At 51.9% G+C, this 16,262-nt stretch overlaps 1 protein-coding gene and 2 long non-coding RNA genes across 3 annotated transcripts in view; 2 read left to right on the top strand and 1 right to left on the bottom strand.

The window, feature by feature from the left end:
* The window catches only part of TASOR2 (transcription activation suppressor family member 2), a 37,065-nt gene extending 30,487 nt beyond the window's left edge, over nucleotides 1-6,578 (bottom strand). The window contains 2 exon segments of the mRNA XM_040545807.1: nucleotides 167-366; nucleotides 6,268-6,578. Of these exon segments, the coding sequence (XP_040401741.1) occupies nucleotides 167-366; nucleotides 6,268-6,539 (472 nt within the window). The 5' untranslated portion in view covers nucleotides 6,540-6,578.
* LOC121064411 lies at nucleotides 376-5,488 on the top strand. Its single transcript, XR_005816497.1, has 2 exons — nucleotides 376-2,419; nucleotides 2,522-5,488. It is a non-coding gene; the product is annotated as an uncharacterized LOC121064411 (long non-coding RNA).
* An 8,227-nt stretch (nucleotides 6,579-14,805) lies between the features above and the next one.
* Nucleotides 14,806-16,052, top strand: LOC121064412. Its single transcript, XR_005816498.1, has 2 exons — nucleotides 14,806-15,056; nucleotides 15,198-16,052. It is a non-coding gene; the product is annotated as an uncharacterized LOC121064412 (long non-coding RNA).
* The last annotated feature ends 210 nt before the right edge of the window (nucleotides 16,053-16,262 follow it).

The raw sequence follows: 16,262 nt of genomic DNA on the forward strand, positions 1-16,262 counted from the left end.
AGGCAGCAATCAGCGAGTCCAGCCTCCCCCACGTAAATCAGAGCGGGGAATTACGTCCCAGCTCTGCACAAAGGCTCGGACCGACCACGAAACCCCTTTCTGCTTCTGCCCCCCCAGCAACGCTCGTGTCCAGAGCCACGTCCCGAGCTGCGGAGCGGCGACAGACCTGTCCTCAGCATCTTCTCCAGACTAACCGAGCCCGGCTCCCTCGACCGCTCCTCTTGGCCCAAAAGCACCGGGCTGCAACCGGCGCTAGGTAATCCCGTGGCTCCTGCTCTGAGCACCTCACTCCTCGGGGCGCGGTACTCTGCTCCTCCCGCTGAAACCGCCGTGCAACGCCGCGTCCTCGGCAAGTCTGGGGAAAGACTGAGATGGGAAGAGCGTGAGAAAGGCCGCGGCCGAACCCCGCCGCGTGTTTCCACGCCGAGACACCGAGCTGACCAGGGTGCTCCCGGGCTCAAAAACCCCTTCAGGCGCAGAACATCGAGGGTGTGAGGTGCTAAATCAGCGAAAGCATCGGATATTCTCGCAGGCGTGAAAGCGAAAGGCTTTTTGAAAAGCCTGGGAAGCTCTGGGAAGTGCAACGTAAGCAGCAATTTTGCAGGTTGCAAGTCAAACATTTGCTCCTTCTGTTCCCCGCGAGTTCGGCTGCTGTGTCAAAATGAAAGCCCAGGAAATCCCCCCAAAAAAGTTGCTGCAGAAATGCATAAATAAACGAGATGAAACAATCACAGAGCGTGGCACTGAGCACGGCGGCTTGCTGTGACCCCCACCTTCCCTTTCAGGTTTCAGAAGCTCCTTCAGATCAGTTCCCACCCCAAAGAAGAGTCTTTGCCCCTAGAAACGTCCACAAAACCCTGACACGTCCGGGCTGCAACTTCGTGCGGCCCTCGCCGCTCTGTGCGCAGGCTCTGAGCGGGTGAAAATGAAAGTGCCTCAAGCAGAAGCAAAAGTGAAAGCGGCCGGCCTCCCTCCGAGCAGCTTGGACGTGCCACCACCCGGCATCCTCTCCGGGGACGGGGACAGCACAGACACGTGGTAAAATGGACGGATGGACGGAGCCCAGCACGGCCAGGCCCAGGTGAACCCACGGCGGGTGTTATCCGTGCCCTGAAATCCTCGGGAAGGGGTTCGCAGCCTGTCCTGGTGATTTCCTACCCTGGCAGCGCGGGAGAGGAGCGGTCCCCGTTGCAGCTACTCACGCCGTAAATCGGGAGCCGCACGCTGCTGCTCCTCTCCCCGATTTTGGGCTCCTGCAGGAGCTTCTCCCCGACACTTCTCCCCGACACGATCCTCGCTTGGCTCAGCCACCTTCAGGCGACCTCTGGATGGCCTCACCACGCACCACTTCCAAAGCCAGCCCAGCAGGAAAACCCACGGCTTCTGAACCGCCTCCTAGCACAGGCTCGCACAGAGAACGAGGTTTGCTTTTCTTTTAGCCTTAAAATTTTTTTTTTGCAGGCATTTAAACGCTGTCAGATCTCCAAAAATCTGCCACCCAGCGTGGTCAGCGCTCGCTGAACACAGCCACAGAGCTCAAGGATTCACGTACTGCAAGGTGAGGCTCCTCAGGACCATCCTCCCGTCTTTTTTGGCTCTGCTGACGTCCACTTTCTCTTCCTTTTTCATTTCCCATCCCGCTTTTGCTGCTCTCGCTCCTTAGCCGCTTGATTTTACTTCCCAATCACCCCCAGCGCGCGGCAATTACTGTGACAATTACACAAACTGTCCCTTTTAATCCAGCGTTACAAAATACCTGCCCGATCAGCTCTTTACCTGCAAACTCCTTTCAGCTCCAGCCCGCACGGCCCAGCGTTTATAATGAGCCTTGCTTCGTTAGTGCTGAAGCGCTCCTGCGCAGAGAAGCCGCTTGACTCTTTCAGCGCGAGGCCAAAATTGGGCCAAATTACGCCAGGATAGGTGCACTTGCCAACTGATCACCTGAGGCAGGCCCCAGAGGCCGCTCCGTGCAGCACGGCAGGGCGGTCCCCGCCACGGAGACCACGTCCAGGCGCTACGGCACGGTTAGCATGGCACTGAAGCAGGGAACGATTTGCCTTGGCTCATTTGAGCCTCTCGGGGTTTTTGTTTTTTTTTTTTTTTGCATTTTAATGTGGGTTCTTCAAAGCCTTCCAGTCTCAAAATACGCCCTCCTACACCAGCCAAGCGCCTCGTTCCTGCTCCTCCTGCCATTTTCGGCCACTTTTCCAGCTTTACTGCTTCCCAGTGCCTTTTGCTTTTGCTTTCTTGCCTTTTTCCTTCCCGTTCTTTCCACCGTGAGACGCAGGCAGCTGTTTCTAACCTCGTATTTTCAGGGGTTTTACTGAGCAGAGCCGGCTGAACCTGCCTCCTGGGGACGGAGGGGCTCCCATAACAAGCTGCCCTGTCTGAAGGTCTCACCACAGGAGGCTGCGGACGGGTTAAAAACAATCCCATCAGATCTGTGGGGGAAAAAAATAATCTATCAAATACCGATTCCAGCTCTTCCGCGGGAAGTCCCCGAGGCACAAACCTTTGGCAGCAGCACGAGCGCTCCGAAGGAGTGCTGGATGGCCGGCCCCTTGACACGTTTTTCCTAAACTGGCGGCTCCTGGAGTCAGGGCACCAGCTAAGACGGATGCGGGGGCTCAGCTGGGATATCCCAGTGAATCAGCACGAGGTTTTACCCCTGGTCAGCACCAGATGACGGATGCGTGCTGCCACATCAGCGCGACCACGGGTAGGACGCATCTCCTACTCTACGCGGCGCTTTCGTGGGCAAGACCAGCAGCTTATCGAGGCGATTGTCCTGCAACTGCTACGGGGCTCCTGCAAGTAAATCGCTGTAACAGATACTCACAAAGCACCTCTCTGCAGTGGATGTCTCCTCGTGCTCACACAGAGAGAGCCACGGGCTCGCACGGAAGCTCAAGAGCCTCGTAACTGTGAGGTCTTCCCCCAGAAATGCTCGCTTTGAGCATTCAAATTGCTGTGGCAAGGGGAAATTCTTGGGTGGCACGGCTCTCTGGGTTGTATTTAAAATCACCTCTAGGATCAGGTAGTGCAGACACCTTGGCCGCAAGAGCATTTTAAAGGCTTTTCATCTCAGTATCAGAGACTGCCAATATTTATTTAGATCACCTTTTAGGACTTGGGCTATGCAGGGTGCTGAGGCAGCCTCTCAGGAGAGCTACCTCTCTGCCCAGAGGATCAGCGACCTTTCCAGAGTCAGCTCGGTGTGATTTTTTTTTCCCCTGGAGGATGATGCAGCCTTAGGACAGCTCACAGAGAGGTGGGGGGCCCTGTCCTTGGCTGGGCAAAGCCACAGCTGCCCCAGTCTGGTGTTGGTGACGATCTACACAGAGCCAGAGTCCTGCTCCAGAGAAACCTTTCCTTGATTTTAACATTTCTTTGATTTTATAACCTCCCTCCCGTTACCTTCAGCTGCTCACGTAGTTGAGGATGTGGTTATTACGGGTTTTCTCTCGTTAATACACCACGCAGGCAGTTGTTGCTGCCTTTCATCTCAGCAGATGCTCCTCCAAGGCCTCTCCTGCTGCAGCTCCCCCCTTCTGTCACCTTCTAATGGGTTGCCAGCTGTCGTGGATTCATCCAGCTGCAGGTGTCCGCACGGACTCTTCCCAAATCTAGCACTACGACAGGTATTTTAGCACTTGGACAACCAGAGATCCCTTTAAAAATCAGCCAGCCCAACAGCTCTCCATGCTAGCGCACTCTGGCCTAAAACAGTCCGCCTCGATGCCGTGGGAGAGCTGGAGGTGCGTGCACAGCAAGCCCCAAACCCGCTGCCGACAGGTTTACCTTTGCTCTGTGATATTTCACGGATCCCTCGCTTGCAGCCCGCAGGCTCTACGTTGAAACCCACACGTTAAAACCCAGGCAACCACAGCGTACCCGCAGAGCAAATCCAGCCCTCCCGAGAAACGTCGCCACGTGGGCTGGAGTTCCTCCGCGGCTGCTCAGGACACGCCAAAAAAAAATGATGCCAGTGATGTCCTGGACTCAAAGTTCAAGCTCTGCAGCGATGCCTAGGGTTTCCCAACATACAGGAGGCTTTGTGAGAGCAACGCTTCACGTGTTAAAAACAACTCTCGCAATGAACAGCTCCTTCATGGGCTTTCCATTTGGGGAAAGAAAAAAAAAAAAAAGCGTTTGTGGCTGGAAAAGTGGGCTTATAGTTACCCTGCCTGAAAAAAAATGCAGCTACACTCCTCCAAACTGCCAGTCACTTTCTTATTTTTGCCTTTGAGCGAGCCTGAGAACCTCCAAAACAGGGCCAGAACCTTCCTTTGGCTTGCTTCTTCTGCTCTCACCATGGATGCTCTTCTTTTAGAGTTGACTTTCTTTCTTGTTCTGCTTGATTTGGCAACAAACCTCTACCCACACGTTCTCTATGGACCCTTTGGTTACGGAAATTACCAAGACACACTTCCAGTTTCAAGTACAAAACAGAACCGAAGCCAACCGCTAAAATCTACCCCACGTGCATGCCAGCTTCAGACATCCACCAGAACTTTCAGGTAGTAATTTCACCATCAGAAAGAACAAAAAGCCAAAGAGTGCCAAAACTGCATTTACCAAGAAGGACAAGCATTTCACTTTCTCGTCTCAAAGTGATTTTAACCAATAAATATCCGTGCTTTAGCCAACGCTGAAGCGACCAACATGCGTATTTCATGTAAATAAAACTGGCCCAATTCCACCAAAACTGTAATGCCACGGGCATTTTTCTTGCTGGCTACACTGATCTTCACAAGCGCTTGCCCCAGCGCTCCTTCTCTTCCCCTGCTGGTACAGTCGAGGCTGAGTAATACAGAAAATCAGCAAATTGCAATAGAAAATTAAGTCAAAGAGCTACTTTTAATCCAGGTGGGTTCAGCATCTGGACTGCCAACGCAGCTCAGAGTCTGGCAGGACATGGATAGGGAGTATCAGGGGGTCAGTATTTGGGGACAGGGAACGCTGAAGCTAGCCCTGCTGCTGCAGAAAACATCAGGTTTAACAGGAACACTAAAAATAGACCTAACTAGTATGTAAAACCAGTTTCAGTGCCACGTAATGCGATCTCTAGTCCTGGGCAAGCACTTACTTTTCTTCTTATCAGAGAAGATAGGGAATTCTCTGACCGAATGTTTTTTAAAATTGGAAAAGAGCAGTTTCTGCGAAAGCAGTCATTTTCTTGACAATGTGCTGTATCTAACCCATGCAGGTATAATCTCCGGGCACAATCACAGGACATCTTGCACAGCAGAAGACCTGTGTTTGTCTGCCCCTTCGTTACTGTACGCACCGTAACGAGATCCACCGAGCAACGCTGAGAAATGTCCACTCCGAAACAAGCAGCGACCGAACGCTCGGGGTAAAACCACCGGGTTGATGTCTGACCTGAATCCCACAGAGCTGAGCTTTACCCATCTCCTGCATCCACCACGAGTGCCAAGCCCCTGGGCTGCTGACTATTCTGCACCACGCAGGCTTTCTTGCATTTTAAAAAAAAGCAAAAACGTTGCTTCCACGCAGAAAGGAACACGTTTTACAACTATTTTTGTGTCATTCGTGCTCCTGCCTGCTCCGTCTACCCAGATTAACCCCAGTTAAGGAGTGCACGCAGCTTGGCGAGCTGTGGGACAACTTGGGGGGATGATCTGGAGGCAGAATTGTGCAAAACCAGTGTGGAAATACCATTTCCACCCCCTAAAGCTGCTTCACAGCCCAGCAGGGCAGCACAGCCGCTCCAAAGGGGAAACAAAGAGGCCTGCCAGCCTTCGCCCTGCACGTATGTCGTAGGGAAGGGGCCGTATGCCATGACCCGTTTGTATTTCCACCTCCTGCTCCTGAAGGGCACCTGCAGGGACAAAACCCAGCTCCCAAGGACGGCCCCAGGGCGCGTGCGGTGCAAAAGCCAGAAACGACCGCAGCTTTTCCCAACCATTTCCAGGACACAGCCGCAAGCGGGAGGCGGGACAGCCCCTGGCTTCCCCGAGAAGCCAAGGTGACATTAAAAAAAAAAAAAAAAAGCCTTTTTTAATGGGTTTGAAGGCCTGCAGGAGGCTTGGGGCTGAGCAGGTGCCTCCATCCCTCCCCCCCCGGAGGGCTGCTGCGGAGGGATGGGGGGACCCCAAAAAGGTCCCTGGAAGGGGGTGTTAAGGGGCCCCGGTCCCTGGAAGGGGGTCTTAGGGGGGATAGGGGGGTAAACACGGATGGGTTTACCCTTCCCGGAGGAAGGGATGGGGCCGGTGGAAGGGATGGGGGCCGGTCCCCGCTCACCCGTGGCCGGCCCTCCGGCCGCCTCCTGCCGCCTCTCGCCCATAGCAGCCGGGGCTCGCCCCTCTCCTCGCCGCTCCGCTCCGGCCCTGGCCGCTCCTCCGTTCCTCGCCGCCACCGCCACCGCCACCACCGCCACCGCCACCACCGCCACCACAGCCGCCGCCACCGCCCGCCCGGCCCTCGGCACGGCTCCGTCCTCGGGCCGGGCGGGCCGGCGGGCTCAGGCGGAGCGGGGCGGCATGCGGGGCGGGCGGGCAGCCGGCAGCCGCCATCCGCCGGCCCCAGGAAGGGGAAGGGAGGAAGGAGCCGGCCGAGGGCGGGCCGAGGGCGGGCGGCGGCGAAGTTGGGGAGGGGTGGGGGGAAAAAAACAGAAAGTGAAAACTGAACCGGAAAGACAGCGCGGCCGCGCCCGCCGCTTTCCTCTTCCCGCAGGTCACCGCAGGACCGAGCCGGGCACGGCTCGGCCGTGGGGATGCGGGTGCTGGGCGGGTTTTGGCTTAGGCATCCGTCAGCCCCTGCCCCGAGCCGCTTGGTGCCTTCACTCAGTGCCTTCCCTCAGCCCCCCGCAGCTTTCTCTGAGCTCCTTCCCCCAGCCCCTTGGTGCTATCACTTAGTCCCCCTCAGTCCCCTGATGCCTTCCCTCAGCCACCTTGGTGCCTTCCTTTAGCAGCCTTCCCTCAGCTCCTTCCCTCAGCCCCCAGCAGCCTTCCCTAAGCCCCTTCCCTGAGCTCCCTGGTGCCTTCCCTTAGCCCCCCTCAGTCCCCTGATGCCTCCCCTCAGTCCCTTCCCTGATCCCTTCAGCACCTTTCTTCAGCCCCTTCCCTGATCCCTTCAGCACCTTTCTTCAGCCCCTTCCCTCAGCCCCCCACAGCCATCCCTGAGCCCCTTGGTGCCTTCCCTTAGCAGCCTTCCCTCAGCTCCTTCCCTCAGCAGCCTGGTGCCATCCCCCAGCACCCTTCAGCCCTGTCCCTGATGCCTTCAGCACCTTTCTTCAGCCATTCTCTCAGCCCCTTGCCCCTGAGTCCTCACCTCATGTCCCAGGGCCTCTCCCTCACCTCAGTCCTCTCATGCCCTCAGTGCTTTTCTTTGGCCCTTGGTGCCTTCTCTGGTCCCTCTTCAGGCCCACCCCACAGGGCCTTCCCTCATCCTTTCAGCGCTTATCTTCAGCCCTTTTCTCAGCCCCTTCTTTCACCCCTCAGCACCCTCCTTCATCCCCTCGTCCCTTCACGAAATCATAGAATGGCCGAGGTTGGAAGGGACCTCTGAACATCATCCAGTCCAACCCCCCGCCGAGCAGGATCACCTAGAGCACGTTGTGCAGGATGGCACCCGAGGCGGGTTTTGAATATCTCCAGAGAAGGAGACTCCACAACCCCTCTGGGCAGCCTGTCCCAGTGCTCTGTCACCCTCACAAAGAAGTGCCTCCTCATATTGAGCCGGAACCTCCTGTGCTTCAGTTTGTGCCCGTTGCTTCTCGTCCTGTCGCTGGGCACAACTGAAAAGAGACTGGCTCCATCCTCTCGACACCCTCCCCTACGATATTTATATACATTAATGAGATGTCCCCTCAGTCTTCTCTTTTCCAGGCTAAACAGGTACAGTCCTCTCAGCCTGTCCTCGTACAACAGGTGCTCCAGTCCTTTAATCATCTCCATAGCCCTCCTCTGGATTCACTCCAGTAGCTCCATGTCCCTCTTGTACCGAGGAGCCCAGAACTGCACACAGTGCTCCAGGTGGGGCCTTCTCTCATCGCTCCCTTCATCCCCTCAGCCCTGTCCCCGCTGCTCCCTATCCCCATGCCCCCAGGTCCCAGGGTGGCTCTGGGCCCCGCTCCACAGTGTCCCCAGGGAAGGGTCCCCATGCAGTGGGGTTGCTCATTTGCCCCGTTTAAATAGGATTTCCCCCAGCATGTTTCAAAGTGTCTGCTCACCGCCAGGCACTTGTGGTTTTAGTTCCTCTTGAAAATGAGGAAAGTTCCCCTTGAAAATAAGGAAGTGTGTGGCCTGGGGCTGGATTTACTCCAAGAATGAACATTTTTAAAGATAAAAAGCAGATATATAATCCAGTTTCCCTCCACTACCTGGGATCACAGAAACAGGCTGCGGGGCTTTGTTCTCACTCCTCTCTTCCCTTGCCATCATCGGTAGGTGCCCAGTCGTCCATGCTCTGCTCAGACCAGGCTGTGTCTCTACAAGCTGTTGCAATAGGTGGTGCAAGGAACAAGGTGATCTGGGCTCAGCCGACCGCCTACGCAAAGCGTTGAGCAACCATTGTGCCGTTGGGGTGCCCCAGCTCTGGATTAGCTCTAGTTTGGGTGTATTTTTACATGTTGGGGTAGTCACAGCCTTAGCAAACTGAGGAAAAAAAAAGAAAGAATAATGAGGTGATGATGTGACAGCCCACTTGGCATTCACTTATTAGTCAAGGCGATGCTGCAGGTCGTTAGCATGCTGTTGAGGTAATTACGCCATCTTAACACCTCACCACCACAATAGCAGAGAGTGCAAAGTGCTATTAACCAGCGAAAAAACGAAGGTGTGGGGAAGAGTAAGGGATTTTTCCAGGGTCCAGTGTCAGCGATGGCAATCGTGCTCTGACCATGTAGCAGCGCTTCAACGATTTGCCTGAGTCCTCCTAGATCCTACTGGCACGTCAGAGACTGGAATTCTTGTTGGTGTTGCTGGTCCTGAATGTAGCTACCCAAGGAGTAAGAAAAAAGGCTTTCCACGTCCCCATGCTGCAATATTTGGGTCATACGTATGCACGTTTAGTATCCCCAGTTGTCCCACGAGGGTGTAAGATGGACAGCCCCGTGTAACTGGGGGCCTTGCTCTAGGAGACAGGAGAAGGACCCTGAGGTACTACAGCAGCTGTAAGGAAACATAGATCTATAGTATTGGGAATTATTTCTGATGAGGAAAATTAGGATTTGTGGGGTGAGCTCCTTTCTCAATGAGTAGTTCCCATTTCGTGTTATGAAAACATAAGGAATTTGGGGGAATTTGTCATCAATTTTTGGTGGGGGAGAGTAATGACTGGAGCCTCTGGAGGTCAGGCACCATTTCTACCTGGGGTTTTTATGTCAGTGGTTCTTCACACCTCTGTAAGAGGAAAGCCCATGGTCTGACTTTGGCGTGGGCCTATTTCCTGGCAATTCACTATTTTGGCTTCTTTGAAAGAATGACTCATAACGTTTTCTCTAAAATAAGGAAGTAGTCATCTGAAGATCTCCTTCCTCTTTTATTCAGAAAAAAATATGAATGATACATGCAGATGCTGTCAGTCATTTCTTTCTCAGAAGAGACAGAAAATAGTTGCAACGAAATGAATCAGCTGGGAGGTAGAAGCAGCAGTTCCTGAAAATGATAGTCGCCTCCCGTGTAAACACAACAAGCCAAAGATAAAGCAAATAATTATCTTTGAGATCATTATTGACTGTGTGGGGTAGCATTAGCATTCCCAGCTGCTGTGTGAAGCATACAGACCCAGCCTGCAAACACAGAATGGCGCAGGACCTGTGGGCTCCCTCCCTGTTTCCTGTTGTGTGTAAATCTTGAGACAGCAGATGACACAGAAATACAGGGAAACATTGAGTTTTTCTTTTATAGGTGACAGGAAAGAAGATAAGCTTGGCTTTCGCTTGGTTTCTGAAGAAAATGAAGCTCATGATTGTGCTATTTCTATCTGCCTCCTCTGTTAACTTTTGAAGCCATCAGCTGGTTTCAGCCCAATTTGGTAGTGACATGGTGGTTTCATAAACTCCTTTCTTCAATTTTCTAGAAAATCTGTGGCCTGCTGGATCACCCTCTTTGTCTCCTGCCTGTGAGAGCACCCAAAGTGTGAACTGCCCACTTGGCTGGGATCTGGATGGGAGGAGGTTGCTTGTGGCTGAAGGTAATTCTGAATAAATGTTTGCATTTGTGTGGACCTCAAGGCCAAACATGTTGAATATACTGCACCCTACGTCTGGCTGGCACTGCTGATGCCCAGCACAACTGCTCTTTTACTGGCACAGCTGTCAGGACAGATTAAAGCAGGTCTTAGAGATAAAATGCAAATACATGGAGATAATCATGGGTAGCTTTTGGGAGTGTGCTGAACTACCTGGTGGTCCTCTGCTGTGGAAACTTAAAGTCAGGTATGTCCAGTGGGGCGAGGGTGACTGCAGAAACCCAAAGGAACTGCAGGCAAGCAGCTGAAGCAGAGAGAAGAGGTGAAATGAGGTTCTGTTGCAGTGTTTTAGCATAATTTTATTTCAAGATGAAGTTTCCCCACCCAGGGGGTGCTTCCCGGAATGAAGCAGAGCAGGATTCTGCCTAACATTTTGCACAAGTCTGCACCAAGAAGTTGCCTGGTTTTGAACGGAAATGAGCCTCAACCAGTAGCCTCCCTAGATGCAGCATCACCAAACCAATTTGGAGAATTGCATAGGCCCCCATGTCTGTTGTTTGGGCAACTTCTGATATGCAGTGGTAAAATAGCAAATTCAGTGACATTTGGCTTGGGAAGTGTTGGCTCAGGACCTTCACTGAAAGAGAAGGGCGGGGAAGAGAGCTTGTGGATTTGATTGACCTCTTTTGTAGCCCATTATGTTTGGTCATTCCTGCTGGTACGCCCAGTAAAAAACTTCATTTCTCTTTTTAAAGGCATCATGGAAAGTTCGTGTGAAGACTTCTGGGCATCTTAGCAGGGGTGGGAGCAGGCAGCTAATACATCAATGGCTGATGCACAGCAACACAAAGGTTGAGCCTTCCTGGTTTAATCCAGGTGGACAGAAAGAGCTTTATTTCCACCCATTTCTGCTCTACTCCCTTTCTGTAAACAAGCATTGAACCAAACAGCAAGGAAAAAGGTGAAAGCAAAGTCAGGCATTTCTTGACCCCAAAGTCTACTTTATTCAACAGTGCTGTGAAGCGTGTCATCCATCCCCTGTAATGCTGTCTTGCCACATCCTTCACTCAACTCAGGCAAAACTCCCACAGTCAGTTTGGGATCTTGCAGCAAGAGAACCAAATTTTGCCTAAGATCATTAATTTTTTCATCCTTTCATTAGAATATTAGGGGAAGTCCTCTAAAACACCAATGAAATGCCACCTTCAGCTCTATACAGATCCAAGAGTCCTCCAGCACTGTGGTATGTGTGTGTGGCTTCTCTGAGCATGAGCGTAACTTTAATCACCTGGTTTCCAAGTCTGTGGTGATGGACAGAGATCAAATTCAAAGGCTTATTCCAGCCCAAGAAATAGCTGATAAAGTCTTCTCCATTGAAATCTTCCTTCTTATGAGCCCAGCACAAGTTTACCTTGGTAGGCCAGCACATTTTCCAAGCCTACCAATGCTTTCAAGAGTCTCTCATCTCTGAGGACAGCCCAAATAACTCTTCACCTCCTGACACGCCCAACACATGTTGCTTCTTGCTTTCGTTGGAAAATGCATCGTGTTTTCATTGTGATTAAATTCCAATATTTGCTTGTGGTGTATTTGTTTAGCGTACGTCTGCTGCAGTAAAACATGGTTAAGATTTTCAGTTTCTAGATTGATTTATTTTTGTGGGTTTTTTTTTTTTTTTTGCTATTTTGGTATCTTGCAGCTTCCTAAGAAACCAACTTTTTGTTCAAGTTGTGATGACAAACATTTGAGTAATTCTAGCAGCACTGGGAGAAACAGAACCAAAGTTGCGAAACCAAACAACCCCCTACAAAAGCCTCTGTCAAAACCCAGCTTGCTTTATGGTGTTTTCATGACTATAAAACCACACACTGCACAGGCAGCTACAAGGTCCAGTCAGGAAATGAGTCAAAAATGATGAGTGCCGATTAACATTTTCAGTGATGATCAAGTAGTTTTTTTTCAAGTCTCTTCACCATTTTTTCCCTTTTTTTCCAGTCATTATCGAGGTAGTTTCTTAAAAATTAATAGCTGTGCTGCTTACCCTATTATTTGCAATGTAAACCTGGCAATCTCTGAAGACGGAGTGTTTTATGTAGTGCTTTATAAACATTACTTATTCCTCCTTACCAGCCACACGACTGGAGCCAAGGGGACACAAGCTCGTTCCGTGACCAAAATGTTACTGCTTGATCATGGCAAAACGTGAGGCTACGTGTATGAGGCTCCAGATCTTCTAAACAAAATGTCTCTTTCCTCTCTTGAAGTAATTGGTCCTGTAGTAATTAAGCAGAAGGAGCATTCGCAATCATTGTTATTATCTTCAGAGCTGTAAACATGCTTCAGAGCTGGTATTTGCTGGAGTAGGTTGTACCACTGTTATTGCAGGCTGTCTGCAGTTGCAGGGAAGTGACATTCATAGTGGATTATATTCTCCTAGATGGAAATATAGATTGTGTCCATGACCCTCCTCAAGAACTGCTTTTATTCCACTCTCGGTGATTTCCAGCCTCTATCTCCTTCCACGTCATCCTGCCTCCTCCCCAGCGAAGCGGCATGTGAAGCTCGGGAGGTGCTGTGTGCTGAGCCACGTCGGCCCATGCAGTGATGCTTAAACCCTTCCCTCAGGTACTATAAACCAGTCATATTCATACTTTACGGAGGAGAAAACTGAGGAAATAAGTGCTTTGCTGGAGGCCAGATAAGAACTTTGTAAGGCTAGAACACAATCATTCCTAGCCTTTTGTTCTAACCAGCTGCTTTCAGGTGTTGTATATACATGAATACGTTTTAAAACAGGAATACTTATTCCCGATCTTATTAAACTGAGGTAGACACTGTTTTTCTCTTCACTTTATTGTCTGTATCACAATTTCTTCATCTAGAGCTGATCAACCCCCAGCCCCGTTGGAACTGCAGCTGGGATTACACACAGGTATTAGCAGAGTATGGCCATTTCTGCTGGCACTACCTGCTATTCTCTGGTGCTAAGCAAAGTAGTTTATCCACTTAATGTCATCCCTGGACAAACCCTGGGGCAAGAGGTGAGCGAATTTGCTTGGTTTTCCACAATCTCTTCCAGCCCTGCTTGTGTTTCGGTGACAATGAATGGAATGTCAACTCTTTGCAACTTGAAATAACGACTGGAGGCCCTGATAAATCTAAAAACAAGTTTGCAGCTATCACATCCTGCCTTTGGGGCGGAATGAATGGCTGCAATGTATGGACAGAAAGGAAAACATCTCATGCTTTGTGAGGTCCCATCCTGGGCTAATCTTTGCACTGTTGCAGTTGAAAGGAAAGCATGTTAAGTTTTATGTTGTTAGTGCAAACACTTGATTTTCTTATTACGTGAAAGTGGCAGCAAGCCCGCCTCTGTGCTGAATGGAAGTTTCTCACTGGACTTAGTTCTTCCTCTTATAATGCTTTTTTTTTTTTCTTTTTTGGTCAAAATTAACACGAAAACATCCATTGCTGGAAAACATCGATGTTTCTTGTGGTGTTTGTTCCCTACCTAACCATCATAAACCCAGCTGGACCCATAGGCTCACACCTCTCAGCTGCTTTCCTGTCCAAGTGGGGAACGAGCCCAGGACAGACTTCCATTTTACACGAGCAGTCATTGCAGAGTAGTAAGCAACAGATTCTTTTCTAAAAATGTCTTTTATTATTTTTATTTTTATTTTTTTTTTATGGTTTCAGACTATGCTGCTGTGGTTGGGAGGGGGAAACAGGTGTTCCTCAGTTCGCAGTCTACCCTGAGCACAGCTCCCAGAAAGCTGGGGAATGCACATACAAACGTGTGGTGGCTTTACCCAGCTGGGCAGCCGAGCTCCACCACCACAACCGCTCTCTCGCTCCCCTTCCTCAAAGGGAAAGAAAGAGAAAATAGGATGGAACGGGCTGAAGGGTTGAGATAAGGACAGGGAGATCACTCAACAGTTGTTGTCACAGGCAAAACAGACCCAGCATAGGGAGGTTAATAAAAGTTACTAGCTATTACTAGCAAGCTTGTTGAGAAACAAACAAAAAAAGACGAACTAAAAACACCTTCCTCACATCCACCCTCTTTTACATCCTCCCCCTGAGCAGTGCAGGGGAACAGGGGACTGGGGGCTGCGGTCAGTCCCTGACGCTTCGTCCCTGCTGCTCCTTCACGGTCCCTCTCTGCCCCTGCTCCAGGTGGGGTCCCTCCCATACTGATCCTGCGGGGGCTTCAGGAACTGCTCCCACACGGCTCCGTACCACGGGGTCCATCCCCCAGGAGCAAACTGCTCCAGCACGGGTCCCCCACGGGCGGCAGCTCCCCCCCAGCCCCCCTGCTCCTGCGTGGGCTCCTCTCCACGGGCTGCAGCTCCGGCCCGGGGCCTGCTCCTGCGGGGGCTCTCCATGGGCCGCAGCCTCCTCCAGGCCACATCCACCTGCTCCACCAGGGGCTCCTCCACGGGCTGCAGCGTGGAGATCTGCTCCGTGTGGGACCCGTGGGTGCAGGGGGACAGCCTGCTCCACCAGGGGCCTCTCCACAGGCCGCAGGGGAACTGCTGCTGCGTGCCTGGAGCACCTCCTGCCCTCCTGCTGTACTCACCTTGGGGGCTGCAGGGCTGGGTCTCACTCCTCTCTCCCAGCTGCTGTAACACAGCATTTTTTTTCCCCTTTCTAAGATCTGCTCTCACAGAGGCTCAAACAATGTCACTTACGGCTCGGCTCTGGAAAGCAGCAGGGCCCTTTGGAGCCAGATGAAACTGGCCCTTATCTCGCATGGGGCAGCTGCTGGTTTCTTCTCAGAGGCCACCCTTACAGCCCCCGCCGCCCAAACCTTGCCACACAAACCCAATACAAAACGCAAAATGGGTGGGCAGAGGAAAAACACGACCAGCAATTGCAAACATGTGGCTGGACAGGTAAAAGAAGGAATCCTGCGGAGTCTGCCCTCAGAGGGAGCGCCTCTCCTTGTGGATCTGCTCCTGCGGAGACTGGTGTGAGAGGGATTTTTTAATGTGTTTTTAATCCATTTTCTATGTCTCCTTGTTTACTTGCTCCAGCAATTTGTGAAGAACGTCGGGAGGAGACTGCGAGAGCGGGAGCGCAAGGAAAGTAGGACACGCAAGACAGCTGACACGCAGCGCCTCTTTCAAGACCTGGATGTAAATGAGAAAAGGTCGGCGACACTATCGCATGGCGGGTGTCCGAGCTGCTGACAGCTCTTGACAGAGCGTGGCCCCGCTAGCAAATCGAAGGCGGCAGCGTTCAGAGTGTGCGGCACCTTTCGGAGAGCACAGGAAGCAGGGAGCCAGGCGGCATTTCGCAAAGCTGCACCCAAATTTACCTCCTCACCCCCACAGATGCCAGCCCACGGGTCTGGTTTCTCTTTCGGTAATTTGCTTTGCCAGGGCAAAACAAACATACAGGCACCAAGGCCTCTTCCAAAGCCCTCGCAGAGTTACTCAACCACCTAAATAATCCGGTGGGAATTAGGGCAGCAAATGCTTTGTATTTTTGGCTGTGACTACACAAGTGCAGGGCAGGGAGGGGAACCTCACGCTCAGAGGAAGAAGAGCCAAGGATGAATGGCAGATAACCACACAGCCCGGCTTCTTCCTCCTCCATCTCCAATGCTAAGAACAGTGATTTAGAGACGGAGCAGGAGGAGAAGGTAGAAGATGAAGTCTGTTCGTTACCTGGCTCTCCGGGTTTAGCCCTGGATGATAAGCTGGGGGAAGCAGAGAATAACGTGCGAGGATTTAGGGCACTGCCATTTATATGCACGTTCCCAGCGTGACGCACGCATTTGGCTCATGCAGTTCGGTCGCTGAGGCTTCTCTCCTGCTCTGCAACCCCGTGTGGCTGACCAGCAATTTGCTGATGAGCTGCAGTTGCTGCACAGGGCTCCCGAGCCGCTTGAGCTGTGTCCCTGCAGCGGGGGGAGCTGACATTGCATTTGTCTCCTGCGACCCCAGCAATTTGTCGGTGGTTTCGTCAGCCGGCTACGTGGCCGGTCTCTGCAAGCTCGGCTGCTGCCTCCGTGTGGGCACAGTTATTTTGGAAGCTTTAAAAAAAAGATTTTCAGGAATGCAAGCTTACCCCAGCAACTACCCCGAGAGAGCAGA

The sequence above is a fragment of the Cygnus olor genome, chromosome 1 (genome assembly GCF_009769625.2).
Source record: "Cygnus olor isolate bCygOlo1 chromosome 1, bCygOlo1.pri.v2, whole genome shotgun sequence".
Lineage (NCBI taxonomy): Eukaryota > Metazoa > Chordata > Aves > Anseriformes > Anatidae > Cygnus > Cygnus olor.